This window comes from Paralichthys olivaceus, chromosome 18 (assembly GCF_024713975.1).
Source record: "Paralichthys olivaceus isolate ysfri-2021 chromosome 18, ASM2471397v2, whole genome shotgun sequence".
In the NCBI taxonomy this organism is placed as follows: Eukaryota; Metazoa; Chordata; class Actinopteri; order Pleuronectiformes; family Paralichthyidae; genus Paralichthys; species Paralichthys olivaceus.
In genome coordinates this window covers 18,421,402-18,435,767 of record NC_091110.1, presented here as the reverse complement: position 1 = coordinate 18,435,767, position 14,366 = coordinate 18,421,402, and the positions used below count along the sequence as shown (strand labels likewise).

General features: G+C 45.0%; 1 protein-coding gene across 3 annotated transcripts in view; it reads left to right on the top strand.

The window, feature by feature from the left end:
- whrna (whirlin a) overlaps positions 1 to 14,366 on the top strand; it is a 75,787-nt gene that overhangs the window by 28,119 nt on the left and 33,302 nt on the right. For all 3 annotated transcript variants that reach the window (XM_069514002.1, XM_069514003.1, XM_069514001.1), the window contains exons 2-3: positions 8,376 to 8,594; positions 12,141 to 12,266. In XM_069514002.1, the coding sequence (XP_069370103.1) occupies positions 8,376 to 8,594; positions 12,141 to 12,266 (345 nt within the window). The remainder of the gene's footprint in view (positions 1 to 8,375; positions 8,595 to 12,140; positions 12,267 to 14,366) is intronic.

Here is a 14,366-nt window from a genome sequence, read left to right as displayed (position 1 = left end):
AGTGTGTTTGTGTGTGTTGGACTCCAGGTACCACCTGTGGGCTTCTCTTGCTCTTTGACAGGAATGTTGATGAGAAGCCTGAAGCTGCTGAACTCCTCTGACGATTTCTTTACAGGCTGCTTTTAATTTCAGTGATGCTAAAGATCAGGCTGAAACTGCAGTGATCCATCGGTGTCGTCAAAAAATCCCCAGGCTCCAAGTTTCCGTGGGACACCGAGAGAATTTAGGATTTTAAATGTTTAACTTTCACCATCCACACAGCCCACAAGGATCAGGTGGGGCGGGTGGACCGCGTCCTCCGAAGGACACCACCCTTGACTCTTGACGCAGGTAGAATTCTTGCATCTCGTTAAAGCTTTTTCGAATGACAAATATTTGCATGTTTGTTGATTTTGGAATTTTTTAATGAAGGACAGGGATGCGACGTCATTTTAAGAATTTTAATTAGGTGTGGAAATATCTGACTCATTTACACACTTATTCCAAGAATCGAATTTTCTCAAACGTCGAGGACCTTGAACAGTTCATAAACTTGCGACTGTGACGAAAGCAGATTATTAATTTAATGATCTTGACTCCGATGAGACTCTGAGTTGGGAAGATGTTTCTCATGCAAACAGAAATTCATAACAAGCTTTACACGTCCACATGTAGAGTGATGCCTCAATGCGAGGAGCGACACTAGTTAGTCATGCAGCAGCTTTTTAGCCATGAGGAAGTTCCTACCCAGGTTACGCGGGAGGAACTTTTCTGCCTCCGCTGTCTGTGAGATCTTCCCACACAAACAAACCTTCCTGAAAACAAAGATAAACACTTCCACTCGCAGATCCTCCCGGTGTAGTGGCGTGTAATGACACCGGCTTATACAGTATTCAGACGTGGAAAAGCTCCTGTCTCGGTGCTGCAGCTCCATTATTTATGTCTCCTTGCTGCAGAAGTGTCTCTTAAGCAAATGAGGGCAGATGAGTAAAAGCTTCAGATGGAGAAACTGTTGGTTGGTTCGTGGGCAGTGAGGCGTTGTGCTGGTTAAAGAGACCACCCGCTAACAGAGGTCTCAGTCTGACCCCTGATGTGTGGTCACTTTCAGATGTGAGTGCAAATGTGCCGTTAGAGGAAAACGACCTTCAGCAACACGCTGCGTCCTCCACTCCTTCAGCTGGAGGGTTTGGTACGGTCACAGCTGTTCAATGCACCAAACACACGTATTTATAGATTCTCAGGAAATCCAACCAAACTGACAGACAGAAAACACAACCTCATCGGTTGAGGTAATGATTTATAAACGGCAACGAGTTGACGCAGGACACACAAAGCACACACACTAAAGCGAATCGATGTATTTTCACTCTTATTCTGCCGTTGCTCACATCGTCTGCATCCTGCACCGATGCGTCTTTGCATGCGTGTGCACAAAATAAAGTATAATTCGAAATAATTTATTCTCCAGCCCGGAACCATAAAACCATAAAATGAGGCATTTATTCTGGCTGCGCTTTCCCTCGTGAAGGAACACATTTGGCCTAATTTACATTATCGTTCAAATTCAAACACTCTGACTTCTGCAGCCCTCCCTGAAATTGTTGTAACTGCTGTAATCCAGTTAGTTTGGGCAGAGCTTACAGCCGAAGCACTGATAATTACCTGAAATCACGTCATTTGAAACCTCAGACACTTTTCCGATGGCTCCAGGCGGAGCTATCGTCAGAACTCGGAGGTACATCGATGCGTCTGCCGGGCGGAGGAGCGGCGTCATTGATTCGATGTGACCCGAGGAAACACTGGCAGCCTCAGTCTGCTGCAATCACAGGTTTTACAACGTTTAGAACAAGAGGAGTTCCATTATTGTTAAGGTGATTATGTGTGATGACCGCTCGAAGAATCAAAACATTTATTCGTACAATATGAAACAGGGAAAACGTTTCTTTGAACAGGAGAGAGAGAGAGAGAGTCTTATGTTCCTCACCTCCTGTTCCAACACAGCAGATACTGGAGGGAGGTGGGGGATAGAGGAGCTGAGTTTGATTAATGAGCGAGCGTAAAAAGGACGAGCAGGGGTTGGATTGATCCGTGCTCATGCCTGACACACTGTCTCTCTCTGAACAAGTGCTTCAGCGTCCATGTTGATGATGGTGCCATTAGGACGAATCAGACGTCTGTGTTAGCAGACGACATCGTTGCTGAAGCCTCGTCCTCGAAGTGGCTCAAAGAAATTCATCCCTGTTGTCCCCTGGTGGGAAAAAGCAATTACACAACATGAGCTAAAACAACCAGTAGAGCACATATCTCTATAAAAAAAAAATAAACCCTTGGTGCAGATCCAACCCCAAAATGTAATGAGTTCTTTCTCGGCCCATATCTCATCCTTCCACCAAGTTTTGTAGAATTTCCGTCCAGTCGTTGTTTCTTGTAGTTCTGCCGAAGATGAAAACAAACCCACGAAACGGCTTTGAAGACCTTTTCTGCTGATGTGAGTTTTGTTGATAAGAGCTGTTCACTCTCTGTCATCTGTAGAGAGCCTGAATAAATGTTCCTGTCCGATCAGCGTGAAATGATAAATAGCAACAGAGGAGCGGTGTCGTATTTGATGAAGTGCAGTGGAAGGAAGGGATCAGAAATGAGAAAAGATGGAGGAGCTGCTGGGTTGTAGTTACAGCTACGTCATACAATCTGCTCATCACTGCATTTTGACTCTTTTTCTGCTGTTGCTCACGACGTCTCGTTTTTTTTCGTCTCGGTTGGCGTCCTGCAGTGACGAGTGTGCGTCCGCTCACGTGGTCCAGGACATTTTGTTTAAATGAACGGAGAGAGAACCGGAGAGAGCGAGAGATGGATTGGGGAGCGGGAGGATTAGCGGAGATAGCTCGGGCAGAGCATTGTGGATGTTTTCCTGCGGCTAATCCCTGTGATTGATGACTTGGCTCCATTAAGTCTCTGTGTTGGCGGCCCTGTCAATTACTCATTAATCCCTCTAAGTGTTTACTGCATTTCAGGCCTAACTGCTTCTGTATGTTCAACAGATGTGCACGTGCAGCATCGTGGTGACACATGAAGATGCACGACTGTCGGTACAGTAGGTCGTGTTTCTGTTTCTGTACTCGCCCGTCGGACGTGAAATGAAACGTCTGATGTTATAGGTCATCGCAGTCATATCTTTGTCTATAATGAGTTTTGGGAAATGGGATGAACGATCGATCACGGATGAGAAGCAGAAGCGTCCAGTGACATACGGAATAACTGAATCTGAAAAAAGAAGTCATTAATAATCTCTCTCTGTCTATCTGAGAGATAACACGGAGTCTCTGCACCTGTTTAATATCAAACCTAAGATGACATAAATAAATAACTCTGAGAGAAAGAGAAGATGAATCACATTCGTCCTTTAAAGAGACAAAGGACACAGACGGTTTCCACCGACCGCCACTGTGCACGATGACAGAGTGAGACTTCAGCTGTTGTCATGAGCACATGTCGAGGTAGTGGACAAACATAACAGATTGTCTTGCAGTTGCATCAAATCAGAGGATCAGAGGGAAGTGCAGTCGTTTTTAGACATAATCAGAAAATATTCAAGGGAATAAAAGAGACTGGAGCCGTGAGTCAAACTGAATAAAAGACGCTTCATTTAATATTTGTTCATATTTGTCATTTCTCTGACTCAAGAACATCTGCAGACTATTTTCCCCGGTGATATTCTGTCTTGCATGTGCCTCCCTCTGCTGGAAATTAAAAATATAATGTTAGAATGCAGGGCTGCGGGGGCAGGGCTGAGACACGCCTACCTGCCTCTGAGGGGACGTCTCTGATTGGTCGACCATCTGACGGTTTCCGCACAGATGTGAAAATTATTCTCCAGGACGAGACAGAGGCCGCCCACTTTTGATCGAAAGGTGTAAACTTTTTTTTATGTCACATGACGTAGAGACGTCCCGAATGCTACGTAGGCGTTGGCCGAGTCGGTTTGAAACACTAGGTGGCGCTGTGAGCCATGTTCAGTTCAGAAATGTAGAAGATTAAACGTATATTATCAAATATCAGTCACATGATTTAGTTTTAATCTCGTTTAACTTCAGTATCGCTTCGTAGAGACATTTCATACGTACTGTGTTTATCACATGCAAACTGAGCCGATGTGGAAAATGAGCGCGTCAGATCCCAGTGTTTATTCTTTGCTCTCGCTCAGCGTCAGGGAAACACTTCGTCGACACGCTCGCTGCCGCTCATTCACTTTGACTTCCCCCCCAAAGGAACGAGCAGTCGCAGCCAGATAGATGGATCGGACTTTGAAAACTGTGCCACAGCCGCACGGCATCGAATACTATGATCCATTCACACCTCTGACAGATCCGCTTTCCTCCCTGGTCGCGCTTGCGTTCCCAACAAGCCATCAAACACACGTTCCACTTTTGTTACAGCTCGCTTGTTCCCCGCCGCTCACAAGGCCGACGACCAACTCACAACGTCGCAGTGCAACATACTAATCAGTCATTTTAATCTCCTGCAGAATCACTTGTTTGTGCTTGTTTGTTTTTGTTTTATTCTTATTTCCGACAGGATAATGTCCCTCTTTGCTCTATTGTTCACCAAAACACAGATGGCAGCAAAAGTTATGATCCTCGTCCTCGAGCTTGATTTTACTGCTGCGCACTTTTTTTTAATTTTTTTTATTGCAGCCAGAAAATCACAAGTTTGAGCAAAAAGTGTTGCACAAGCCAACCTCCATAAACGAGAGTTATAACGGAGAAAATGTAAATGTAAATCAGCCGCAAATCTCATTTCTATGAGCCTCAACATCTTCTTAATGGAGCAGCAAATGGAGCCACCGATAAATGCATTAAATGTTGAATTTGATGGGAGAGAATCTGCATTTTTACTTTTCAGTCCTCTGAGATTTACACATTTCGTTCACACGTGGATTTAAAGTGGCAGGCTGTCTTCTGCCTCCGCTCGCTCACCAGGATGAATGAAAGAATCACATCGGGCTAAATTAGTGGTCGTCAGGTTGTTGCTGTCGTGCGTGGCGACAAATTTACTGTACACCAGGCGGATCCTTTCACAGCTCGTGCTGCTCGGAGGCTTTTTTTCAGCTCTGGAGCGGTGCTGAGTGGCACCAGCCTGTCGTCAAGGTTGAATTCACAATGAACGGCGTCCTGATGCATCTTGACTGTTTGAGTGTGAACGTGTGAAACCGGGAATCGGAGAAGATGCGTCTCAAAACTGGCTCTGGTGTTCAGCTGTAGTTTGTGTGTGTGTGTGTGTGTGTGTGACGACGGCTCTCAAATGTGAGGCCAAAGTGGCTTCTGATGCCCGGCTGCAGTATAAGTCGTGAACATCTCCTCCTCCATGTTAGTAGATGGCACATGGAAGAAAGTCAATAAGATGTCACTGATGTTTGTGTTTCTGATCAGTGGTTACTTGATGCTTTAGAAACAGAGTGATTGGTTGAGGACCTCGATGCTGCGGCTCCATCCCTCGATTGCTTCTGCAAGATGGCAGCGTTTAAAATCCAGGATAATTAAGCATTTATTCTGGATTGAAGTGGAAATGTGTTTCAGACCTAAGAAACTCACCAGGAGCCTTTTAAAAACATCTGATCTGTCTCAGCAGGTCGGCGTCTTTATTTGCTTGTGTGAGCGACTGCGTACCCAGACTGCACACGCTCGGATGCACTTTGCCTGTGCGTTAAGTGTGTTCACAACAACTCATGAAATGTGTAATTAGCAGGAACAATTAGCGCTGAATGCTTCAAACTCTGCTGCCAGGTCGTCGGCCCGCAGCACAGAAGACACATTAGTCCAGAGATCAATTGATTTGTGAATTTGTAGAGTTGCAAGTGTTTTTTTAATTTTTTTTATGAACTGCCTAAAAAGAAAAAAGAACACAGATAATTGTGGGTAAATATCGATCATCTAATGATTCCATTTACCTTTAGAGACACATCTCCTCTTTGAACAAGTTTGCACCATTGGGAGATTTAATCCAGATTCTTCATAAACAGGCGTTTTGTTTTAATCCCTCCTGCCTCGTGTCAGGTCTTTTTCTTCTGTGCCATTATTTTCCTGGCTGCCTTTAAAAAGTCCCACGGTGATGACCGCGTATTTCTGCTCGATGGAACCGGACGGCCTCTGCAGCCTCGCTCTGTGCAGTCAGCCTTTGTTTATGAAATGGATTACCTTCGCCCTCGTGAGAGCATATTGTTTGTTTTCCACAGTGTTGTCTCAGAGCAGTTTACCTGCCATTCCCCATTATGCCCTGAAATATACTCCATTATTTTCCCAGTGCTGTTCATTCTGATCTCAAGCGAGGCCCAGCCTCATCAGCCCGTTGTCACAATCAGCACTTTGCTCCAGGGACGATGCATTAAGACGGCACTGTACCGCGGCTGCTTCGTCTATTACCGCTGTTTCTTATTCACGGGACGCAGCCGCCTGTTAAACCCGCTGCCCTCCTGCCGCCGCCGCCGCCTCCATCACTCTCCGTCTTTGCTGTTTCTCCTTGTGTGTCTTGTTTGCGTAGAAACAACGCTCGACTTGCTTTCTCCCTTCGGTTCGTCTAAATGCAGTTATAATTTCTGAGAACGGCACGCAGCGCGGCGCCGCCTGTTTGGAACCATAAATCACAGTGATGCTCTTCAGCTGGTTGGCAAAGTGTCTCGGAGTCAAAGCGAGGCAGTGTGTATGTGTCCTACTCCTGCTACACGTCATGGAGTTAGTATACATCAGTTACTTCTTCCATTTTATCCTTTAATGAATATTTAAACTTCTGAATCCTGCAGTTGTTCCGCAGCTTTGAACAACGTGTTTTCTTTGCTACGTGTGCAGCGTGTTTATTCTGCAGTGCCATCTTGATTGCAGGACCCCCTGGTGATGTCTGGCTGCACAGTAACACGATCAAAAATAAAGTCGCTTTGACGTCACGCCATTCATGTTTTTTTTTTTTTTTTTTTTTTGTGCCTTTCCATGTGCAAGTATTTCTCTCTCTTCAAGCTTTATCCTCTGCGTCTGTGAGTTAAAGGCCACGAGTGCTGTGCCGGCTCGTGTGTCGGGAAACTCGTCTGTTGGAGACTTTTATCTTCCGTTGTGTATTTATGCTGCCCATAAAGAAGAACAGGAGGGGAGGAGGGGAGGAGGAGGAGGGAGGAGGGAGGAGGGATGACGGGTGTGTTTGGTTTATCGTCCCTCAGCACAAATCAGGACTGTGAAGTTGACTCAGCTGGTTGGAGACCTTCTCTGAGATCCACAGCACTCGGACCAGTGATAGTTTGAGTTGTTGTTCGCAGAATTATCCTCTTCAACCCCCCCCCACGACTCCACGTGTCCATGCTGTCCTCCGCCTCCCTTCCTTTGGTTGCAACAAGGACTAAAGTTGGTCTCGTGCTTCTTTTCTCTCTCTGTCATATTTATTGAATAAAGACCCTGGTAGGAAAACATTAAAGCACTAACAACATCACAGACGGACGTTAAACGACATTATTCTCTTTGAGATGACGAATGTATGAAGCCTTTTAGTCGATTGTTTATAAAGGAGCCCGGCAGACACGTAATCAGCTGAGCAATGCATCTGCAACAGCGAAGGTGATGCAGGTACAAATCTGTTTATATACTAACCATCAGAGAGAGAGAGAGGACGTTTCATTTTAGAAGGAGTCACCTTGTTCCAGCGAGTGAGACGCTGCCAGGGTTTTCCAGGATGCGAAGCAACAACAGGTCATTTACAATAAAGAACAGATGCAATAATGAAGCGGAGATAAATAAAGGCTCTGCCCCCAAATCTGGTTTACATTGAGCTCTGAACCTTTACAGCAGCCGGAGAAGGTCAATGGGTAAAAAGACGCTTGGCCTACTTACCCACTTCAAACGAGGATCCTGACATTGATCAACGATTTGAAACGTAAAGTCTCAAACCGCTGCACAGGAAAACTTTCTATTCTGAGAAGCTAAAGCTTTGCACTCTTGTGTGAAGATGTTTGAAATGAAAGCAGGGGTTCTGTTCCACGTTGGTGTTGCACGAGAGTCGTGTTGACGAGTCAGAGTTTCAGCCCCATTTATTCTGGTCGCATGGAAAACATTGACCTGCAGAGAGACGGCTCACACAGAAAACGATCAGAAGTCAATGAGGCACAGCCGACAGCAACTCAGTAGAAATGTGTCAGCAATGTTTTCACTGTTGTGGGTAAATGTGTGTTTCTGCTGCTGTGAGGTGTTTGTGGGCGGTGAACCAGCACCGTAAAAATGTGTTGCGCCTCTGTTGACTTCAGTTTTCTTCCAAATATACCTTTAGTGATGTTCGTGATACTCTTATGCTATCAAATGACGTGAATCGAAGTTTTCTGTGTACTATCGGATCTTTAAACTGGACACTCTCTCTCCTCTCCTCAGGTGCTGAAGGGCAGTAAAAAGCTCTGTCTCTCTGTGCGCTCGGTCGGGCGAATTCCTGGCGGCTATGTCACCAATCATGTTTATACCTGGGTCGACCCGCAGGGTCGAGGTGTGTCACCCCCGCCCGACCTGCTGGAGCATCGCAGCGCCACCCTGAAAAGAAATGACAGCCAGCGACGCAGCAACATGCAGCTGCTGCAGGAGGGAGACGAGAAGAAGGTGAGACGTGACTCTGGAGAGACTGAATAATGGATCAGTGTTTCCAGTGTCTGCTTCTTTCCTTTATTTAAACAAGTCTCAGCTCCACCTGCAAGGAATCATAACAGCAACAGGGATGAAGTAAAGTTTTTAAATTCTGAATTTGTCATAATTTTTAAAGATGAAATATGCAACAATCAAAACCATCAGACCACGAACATTATCCAAAATATTTCAAATAATGTTCAAACCAAGAGAATTTGATTCAAGGTAACTGGACGTTCACGATTATTCATTGTCGTTTGCTGTGAAACGTGAATAAAACTTTAATTCGTTACTTTACTCCCTTCATTTACTCCTTATTCCCAGCTTAGTGTCATTTTAACCAACATAACATCAAATATTCATGATGAATGTAAAAATAGCTAAATTATTCCGATCTTAAGTAATCAACGGCGTCTACAAGTGTTAAACCTATGAATTATAAATACGGTGTAATATAAACACAATATTCGACTTTCTCTGAAGGCAGAAATTAAAAATGAGCCTCAGTGATCGTGATCATATGATTCAGCAGAAGTCACGTTGTGTGAACTGACGTCAAAACAGAGACAAGGATCAGAAACCTGTTTCACTTGATTAACAAAAGTCACATCTGCTGATTTCTGGACTTTTGTTTTCCACTTGACTCAACTTTCTCATTTTGTTATTTGCATTAACTGTAACTGCATGTTTTATTTTTTTTTTTATCTATAAGTTCATAATATAAATGGAAGAAAAAAACTCGTCCTGCAACTGGTGCTGCGGTCATTGTGGTCTGACGTGGTCATTTCTTTATTCTGGAAAAACATAACTGTTGTTTGGGAAACAAGAAATTTCCCATTAACTCTCCACGGAAAACCATTTTCTGTGTGTTTGAAACAATACTTAGGTCTCGCATTTCGCAGAATCGTGCTTCAATTATTTCCGCGGCCCCCAGTTTTAATGGCTTTTAAAGAGATTGAGTGCGTTGGAGGGTCGTCGTCGGGTCGCGCAGCGTTGAGGCCAGGCTGCGTGTGACGGCTGTCAGGAGGAGTATCAGTACATTATAACTGTTGGACTCCGTAATGGAAAAATATGATCGGAGAAAAAAAACATAATAAAAAAAAACTTAAAAACAACAGTAATTGGACTTTCAGTCCCACGACGCTCACCTCCTCAGCACCTCCTCAGCACCTCCTGACCTGCAGGGAGGAGCTGTCAGAGCTGCTTCAAAGATTTATTACACGAGAACTTTCAATTTTTCAGCAGCTGAGAGCCGCACATTAATCTTAACGGCCTCCGCTGCATTAACACAGGCTGCGGTTGCTGCCATGCAGATAAAGTTTAGGAAATATTACTCCTGCACAAGTTTGGCTCCTGTTGTCTCTTAAGAATTTAAAAAAAGATTTCTGATATTTACGTGCTTTGAAATAAATATGTAAATTAGGAAAAGCTCGTTTGTGTGTTTGTGGATTTGAAAGAAATCTGAATCCGCTTCTCTGTTCGTATTATTTCCTCCGGCTCTGTTGTTTAGGGGCAATTAAAACGCTGCGCTCTGTTTTGCTCTGACAGTGACGGAGCGGCTTGTGGGGGATCCGCCGTCTGCTCGGGCTCCGTCTGTGAATTTGTAAAAAAAAAAAACCAGTCCCACAGAGATGATTCACACCAGTAACTAAAGTATTCAAAGTCCAGCGATGTGAGTTTGTATCATGACGATATAAATGATATCGCTCCTCCCAGAGCTCGGTCACGCAGTAACTGTTACCATGGTAACAAGTGATGCTCTCGGGCCATTTACATATTAGGAGGAGGAAGTGACTCCGTTTAGCTGCGTAGAAAAGTTCTGTCTGACTTCAGCCAATTTGACTTGGCTACAAATTGCGTAGTTTGAACTTGTAAAGTGCATTAAAATATTTTTTTTTAAATGATTTGCGATTTGTAGAGCCCGTAAAATGGACAGCACCACAATCCAGACTCTGTAAATAACATCAACAGCACAAGATGTCGTGTGTTTATACCCGAAATACACGAAATATATCGTCCTCCGGAGCGAGGCATCTTATTGAGTTAATTCCCTGATAACAGCTGATGCCAGGAAACGCGTAGAGCCCCGAAAGCCGCTTCATGCAGCCAATAAAGGAGGGATGAGTCTGCTAATTAAAACTGTTCTCCATGTCCTGCATAAATGTCAGAGAGAACACGAACACCTCCGTGTCCCCACTGAGCCAACGGCGGCGAGCTCAGCCCCGGTAAGCGGGCGGTTATTAAAAGCACTTGATGAAAGCAAGACGCCAAAACCTGCAGCAGCTTGGAGAGAAGAGAACCCACGAACTCTGTGTGTCATCTGGTGATGGAGTTCAGCTGATGGGTGGGGGGGGCAATTTACATTTTTGGCTGCACACGGCTGGAAGTCTCTCCGCGGACGACGTTAGCTTTAATGTGCTCTCTCTGCTTTTCCAAATGTAAATCTTTGGGAAACGCTGAGTTAAGTGGCGACGAGTCAGAAGTTTTTAAAAATGAATAATTTATTTTTAAGTCTACGTGGGCACGAGCACATGTTAATGCCATCGAGAGAAGAAAAGGATCAAATCTTCGTTTAAAGTCTGAATTACATTCCCACAAGTAAATCACTGTAAGCAAAGATTTGGGAAAGATCTGCGTGTAATCTTGTTTGCCCCCCCGAGCAGGGATGGCTCTGACGTTAATAGATTAGTGAATTAAGGGAGCTGCCGGCTCCGGGGACAAAGTAAAATAGCTGCAGAGTGAAGGGACAACATTGACGATGTGACTCAGAGGCTCCAAACAAAGATGAGCGGATTATACCTGAGTCGCTCAAATAAGCAGATTCATCAGATAAAAACGAAGCCGTCATCAAACTCTACGGCCTCTGGGACAGATCACAGGAGGAGCAAACTTTTAAAGGCTCGAGGATTAAACCACAGGAGGGACGTTAGCCACCTGCAAAACTGCCACGGTCACTGCAAATCACGCAATTCATAAAAATCTAGAAATGACGACACAACATGTTGGAGTTTTAATAATAAACAGGTTTTTTGCTTCACAGACGAAGTACAAAGTGCTTTAACAGGTTAAAAATATCGCTGACATGTATTTATATCGTATCTTCTGTGCTCGGCTGAGGTTTGTGTGGATACTGATACTACAATTTAACCTCACGGGGATAATACAGATAAATATATCCATGATAAATACTGCTGCACTAACTCTGACCCTAACAAATGTGAGTATTTACATTTTTTGGGGATTGACCGAGTGGTTGAGTTGATTCCTCCTCGTCGTTGCCTCTGAGTCACATCCACATCTGAGTAGCTCCTGGAACGCTTTTATTGTCTGCAGACAAATCCCGGCTCAGAGCAGCGCTGTCATTCCCTCCGTGCATCGTGTCACATCTCGAGCAGCTCGGCACCACGGGTGAAACGTGGCTGCCTGCCAAGCAACACGGTGGAGACGGCAGAAAAATACCGATTTTAAAATGTTGATGTTGTTCACACTGTTCTGTTTCTGTCTCCGTCTGCGTTTTAATAGGTCAACTTGGTTTTGGATGACGGCCGGTCTCTTGGGCTGATGATCCGGGGGGGAGCAGAGTACGCTCTGGGTATTTACATCACCGGAGTGGACCAGGCATCGGCAGCGGAGTGTGGAGGACTCAAGGTATCACTCTGTCACACACACACACACACACACACTCTGCAGTCACAGTACAGACAGATTAGAGCTGCTGAGGAATGAGAACGACTCTTTGTCTCAGACTTTCTGAGGCTTTTTTTAATCTCAGCTCATTGTGTTGGTGTTGCATACACGGATGATTTCTCAAAATATGAATCGTGGTTTATTTCGGGCCACGTCCGCCATAAGTGGAAAGCGAGTGAACGCGTGTGCGAGACTAACATGGCCGTAGTCGAGTGCTAACTTGAGAAACAGAGTAAATCAAAGCTGATTTAAAGTTGCCACCGAACCTCTCCAACCAAACCTTTGCCAAAACTTATTAATCCCATCGCAAACATCTGGAACCATCGACTCAATTAAATCCTTGTCGGTCGGTAACAGCTGCTGGCACTTTGAATAAATCGGGCCTTTTTGCTGATTCTTGATTATTATTATTCTAATTATTAGTTTCAGAAAACATAACATTTTGTGTTCTCTGTAAATTTTGTCCGTTGATGCTCCGACCTCGCCGTGAGGACGGGGTCAGGCTCGGGGCAGCTGGGGGAGATTTAATACAATACATTAAAAGTGCCAAGCAGCCATCTGGGATCAGGACGTATCAGCGGCGGTCCTGTCGATGATTAGACGGAATCAGATTAGAACCGGTGGGACAACCTGTATTCTTTGATCAGATTTGCTCATCACATGTTCAGTCCGCTGTCTGTCAGGACGCCGGCGTCTCCGAGCTCTGGTGAAATGAGATTTTCAGTGTCACGATGACATGACGGCAGTGGGAGAGCTTCTTCATCACGTTCTGTGCTTTACACTCTCACGTTCCCTCCAATGAGATTCCTTCTCCTCGTCAATGTGTGCTGTTAAATTTACGTTATTTATTCAGGTGTTTGAACGGATTAGGAAGGACGTGTGTTATTTGTTGGCTGCGTTGTGCAACCAGTCACTGACAGTAATAATAATAATGATAATCTGTTTGCACAACACTTATCTTAACTTGCGTTACAAAGTGGTGCTGCTCCATTTGGACTTTTTCGTCCATATCCGTAAAGCTTTGTTTACACCGTGGCCTCTGTGAACGGTGCGTGAACAAACAGAGAGACGTGCACGTGATGCGATATGCGAGAAAGTGGGCGAAGCAGAAAGTGCACAGTCATGGACGAGCTCCCGAATCAGACACAAACACACGTGTCGGTAGGAAAGAGGTGAGACAGGATAGTTCAGGGACGTACCTGGAGAATATTTCGTCTCCGAGGAGCAAATCTTTTGTGGCCTCCTGACTTGTGCAGCCGAGTCACTGGGGTCTCTGGGTTTTCTGATCTTGCCCGAGGTGAAATCGTTTAAAGTGCGTTCCCTGTGATCCTTCATTTTATAAAATGTGCATCCATCCATCCAGCAGCTCCAGCGTCCTCAGCTCAGGGGAACATCTGGAGTTCAGTGCATGTCTGAAAGCTGTAATGAAGTATAAAGTTATACTTTGCCTTGAAGTGATATTTGGGGTAATTACCCTGTTTTATCTCGCTGTATTATGAAAATCACCTCGATTGTATTTTAAATGGTTGTTAACGTCGATGTTTTTTCACGCTCTTGTTGTCAGCGTTTCTATTTTTGTGCCGTGAAATGGAAAGAAGAGGGTGAACCCTCCCCCATGTCACCAGAGAGCAGGGTGCAGATCACAGCGGGGCGGCGAGCTGCTCTCAGATCAGACACATCCTCTCCTACAAGGACATCATTGAATGTGTGTAACAGGGCGATTCTGTAGAGTGGGATCCCCGCGGTGAAATACCCATGAAAGTGTTCTTCAAAAAACCTCCTGGGTGTCATTGATATGCTCCTGCACCACGGCCGGGTTCAGCCGACAGCCTCGTACAACAGGCCGACATTTTCCAAATCATCGGTCTGAGTAAGCGTAGGATATGTCTCCTTCGTAGTAACAGCAGAGGCTCATGGAATTACAGCCGGCATTCTAATCTGTGCATTTGAATAGAAAGTGTTTAACGGACTTTGTCCCCAACATTGTTCCCCGGGTCTCTCGCTGTCTGAAGGACCAGAAAGGTCAGTCCTGCTCGGCGCCCTTTAGTTGGCATCTGCCCG